This window comes from Octodon degus, unplaced genomic scaffold (assembly GCF_000260255.1).
Source record: "Octodon degus isolate 3935 unplaced genomic scaffold, OctDeg1.0 scaffold00380, whole genome shotgun sequence".
NCBI lineage: Eukaryota > Metazoa > Chordata > Mammalia > Rodentia > Octodontidae > Octodon > Octodon degus.
The window spans coordinates 247,972-251,594 of NW_004524956.1; the positions used below are offsets into that span (position 1 = coordinate 247,972).

General features: G+C 48.7%; 1 protein-coding gene across 1 annotated transcript; it reads right to left on the reverse strand.

Moving 5' to 3' along the window:
- Window positions 1–408: 408 nt before the first annotated feature.
- On the reverse strand, window positions 409–1,335 carry LOC101585842 (olfactory receptor 6F1). The gene is given in 1 exon segment (XM_012513244.1): window positions 409–1,335. A coding segment is annotated over 1 exon segment (927 nt).
- Window positions 1,336–3,623: the final 2,288 nt, after the last annotated feature.

Consider the following 3,623-nt stretch of genomic DNA (forward strand, 5'->3'; position numbering starts at 1 on the left):
AGAAGAAGAAGAAGAAGAAGAAGAAGAAGAAGAGCATTAACTGCTCCTTTCAATAGACCAGTAGAAATCAGCAGTACAATTATCCAAACTATCCTGTGCATATACATACATATTTTTCCATTCAATTTTTCTTTCTTTTCTCCTTTCCTTCATCCTAATTTTATAAATGAAAGTCAGAGTCACATCTAAACCAATGTACATTTTTCCCTAAAATGTCTACTTATACAATTTTTAATAAGAATATGGAGCCTATAAGTGCAGAGCTCTATCTGAGTTTGGTTGTCAAGGAATTTTTCCCCATTTTGTCTGGTCTCTGAGTCAAAGGTTTGCTCTGGTCTTTGATAGGCTTCCTGGCAGTCTCAGTGCAGATAACAGGCACATTTCCAGACTCTGCTCTGTTGGGCAGATCTACTTCCCCCTCCATTTCCTCAGCAGACTTTCTTTCACTTCCTTGTTACGGAGTGTGTAGATGAAGGGGTTCAGGACCGGGGTCACCACTGTGTTGAGGACGTGGACTGCTTTGGTTAGGTCCAGAGCATCTGTGATGGAGGTGCGGACATGAAGGAAGATGGTGGATCCATACCAGATGAGCACCACAGTGAGGTGGGAGGAGCAGGTGGAGAAGGCTCTGCTGCGGCCACTGGCCGAGGGGATTCTGAGGATGGTGCTGATGATGTAGACATAGGAAACCAGGGTGATGAGGCATGAGCTCAGGATGACCACAAACGCAATTACAAAGGCCGCAAGCTCCACCACCTGTGTGCTGCTGCAGGCTAGGGCGATCCAGGGTGCAATGTCACAGAAGAAATGGTTGATGACATGAGGGCCACAGAAAGACAGGTGGCTGATGAGAGCTGTGGGAATGGCAATGGCCAGGAAGCCACAGACCCAGGAGCCCAGAGCCAGCTATAGAGACAGCAGGCTGCTCATGATGGCCCCATAGTGCAGAGGGTAGCAGATGGCAAGGTAGCGGTCATAGGCCATGGCTGCCAGCAGGAAGTACTCTGTGCAACCTAAGGAGAAAACCAGGTACATCTGCAAGAGGCAGCCCATGAATGATATTTTCTGGTCCCTCCCCAGCAGGACAGCCAGAGCTTTGGGGATGGCAGCTGTGGTGTACCAGATCTCTAGGAAAGAGAGGTTGCTCAGGAAGAAGTACATGGGGGTGCGGAGCTGGGGGGAACTGCTCACCAGAAGCAGGATGGCCACATTGCCACCCACCGTGAGGAGATACATCAGCAGGAACAACACAAAGAGGGAGAGCTGCAGGGCCTGGGACCCAGGGAAGCCCAGCAGGAGAAAGTCCTGGGGCAGACTCTCATTGCCCTGGGGCATTGGGGTGGCCTGCAGCCAGGGCACAGCGGCCTACACAGAGGCCTTGAAGCAGTGACAGAGGCCCAGGAGGATGAGGGCATGAGTCCATGAATGCTTGGTAGCTGTTGAGTGTCTGGTCTGTGCAAGGAGCCACGCATAGGTAACACCAGCTATTTTAATAATCACAGTAGTATATTATTACAGGCAATTAATAGCTCAGTAATCTAATATGCAAAATATTTTAATAATCTCATAAGAGCACATTGACATTAACGTTATACATCTGACGTGGGGTTCAGTCCAGCCCCTCTGTCTCCCTCCTCTCTGTCAGCAGCCGCGGCTCAGCCCTGGGTGGCACCTAAGCGCACAGGAGGCTCAGCATTTCCTGTGGGCTAAGTTCATGACTTTTACCTCCAGTCTCCACGCAGTTATTGAAGGAAAACAGACAAATGCTTCTTTGTTTGGAAATTGTCAGATTTGCAGCCAGTGGATCTGTGATGAGAAAGACTTTCTTCCCTGTAATAGGAAGGGCACCTAGATTATTAATTATTGTAATGGAAAGATACATTGCCTTAGGAATTACAGATGACACATAATAGTAGGAAACACAAACAGAAAGTGCCCCTAAGCAAAAGTTTCCCAGGAGTGGCTTTTTCAGAGGTCTTAAAGTTAGGATGATAGGACACCTGCGTGACCCATAAGGAGGTACAGAGACGCAGTTTCCTCTTTCAAACATTGAGTCCAATTTGAATGCCCTTAGGATAGTGCAGTTTTTTAAGTGGCAGCCAAAGAACCCCACGTAAGAACAACCTCACAATGACAGTAGCTGCGGCCCTGGGGCTCAGCACACACGACCTGTCGCTGTGTGACCGTGGCATGCTGTGCGTTCTGTGCTGAGGTCAACAGAAAGCTACAGGAATAAAAAGTCACCCTGAGGCCCTCCCTGAAGACCTCAGGTGACAGATGTCACTCAGCATCCAGACAGAACTGTCACACAGAGACACCAAGAATGCTGACAGCAGGCCTTGCTGTGTCCTGTGGCTTCCTAGTATTGGACCTCTCCCTGCTGCCCCAGGCCGGCTTCTGCATGGGTGTCCCTGGGAATACACTGCATGCAGATTTTCTGGTCTTCAATTCTGAAGGCCGCTGTGTCATAACCTTTACACATTTGCATAAACATGCTGTGCTTCTCTCTAGCTTACCAGTTCTGTGATGTGTGGGCCAGCTATGGACCCTGGGAAAGGCCGCTGCTCTTTTCTACAGGAGCGACTATGGGCTGCTGGTTTGCCCTGAGTACCCTGGTACTGGCTGTCAGCCCGGTTTCACAGGGACCCTCCTAATTTTACACATGAAGAGCTTGAAGGAAGACGCTGAAGCAGTCCCCCAGAGTGAAGTTCTGATGGCAGCCCTGCAGGCCTGGTTCACTGTGGACCTTTGTAATAGTGCTCTTTGGGTGCTGGGTGCTACAGGCTGGCTGAGAGCACTCCCTCCCTCTCTTCCCCCTTTGGCTACTTCATTTCTCAAGGTGGTCTCTGCTCTCTGCATTTATTATGTTTGGACAGACTCACTCTTGTGGAGGTTTTGGACCTTCTCTTGTTCCCTCAGGGTCCAAAGCATGCTACTTTAATTTATGTTCAAAAAGAAATCACTAGTCAGAGCAATTTTAAAATCCTCTAGTGTTAAGTGAGTAGTGTGAGTGAAATAATTATATTTACCATTTTCCATTTTCAAAATTTAAAATACAACTTGGACGACAAAATTAGAGAGTAAACAATATTATTCACCTTCAAATAAATGGTATATGTGCAATTTACTTTCAGCTAAGCTGCTGGGTTTCCCAGGTCTTATGAGCTAACAGCTGTGTGAGGAGTGAGGGTCGCGCCCCCTGCCTGAGCCTGCTGTGTGCTGCTCCGCGCCTGCGGGGTGGCACCTCTGTCGACACCCCAGCCCAGCCCCACGGTGTCTTTCTTTCCACGCTACAAGCTCTGTCCTCAGGTCTCACTGCGGCGTGGCACTTTGTGATAAACAAGCGGGCATGGGGCGCAGCCTGAGCTCTGCCTCCAAGAGGCTCCCCGCGCTGCGGCACTCGGCTCGGTCGTGATGAGCGCACGAGTCTCAGAGGCCGCGCCCGACGACGTGAGAGCAGAGAAGCCACAAGAGGGAGGCTTTGGCTAGGAGGCTTTGAATAAGTCACCAATTGACTTTTAAAATAACTGAAGTCATCTATTTTATAAAAATAGCTTGGGTTTTAAACAATTTACTGAGTGAATATACTGTGTAAGTTCAATTTTTTTTAAATATAGTAAAAA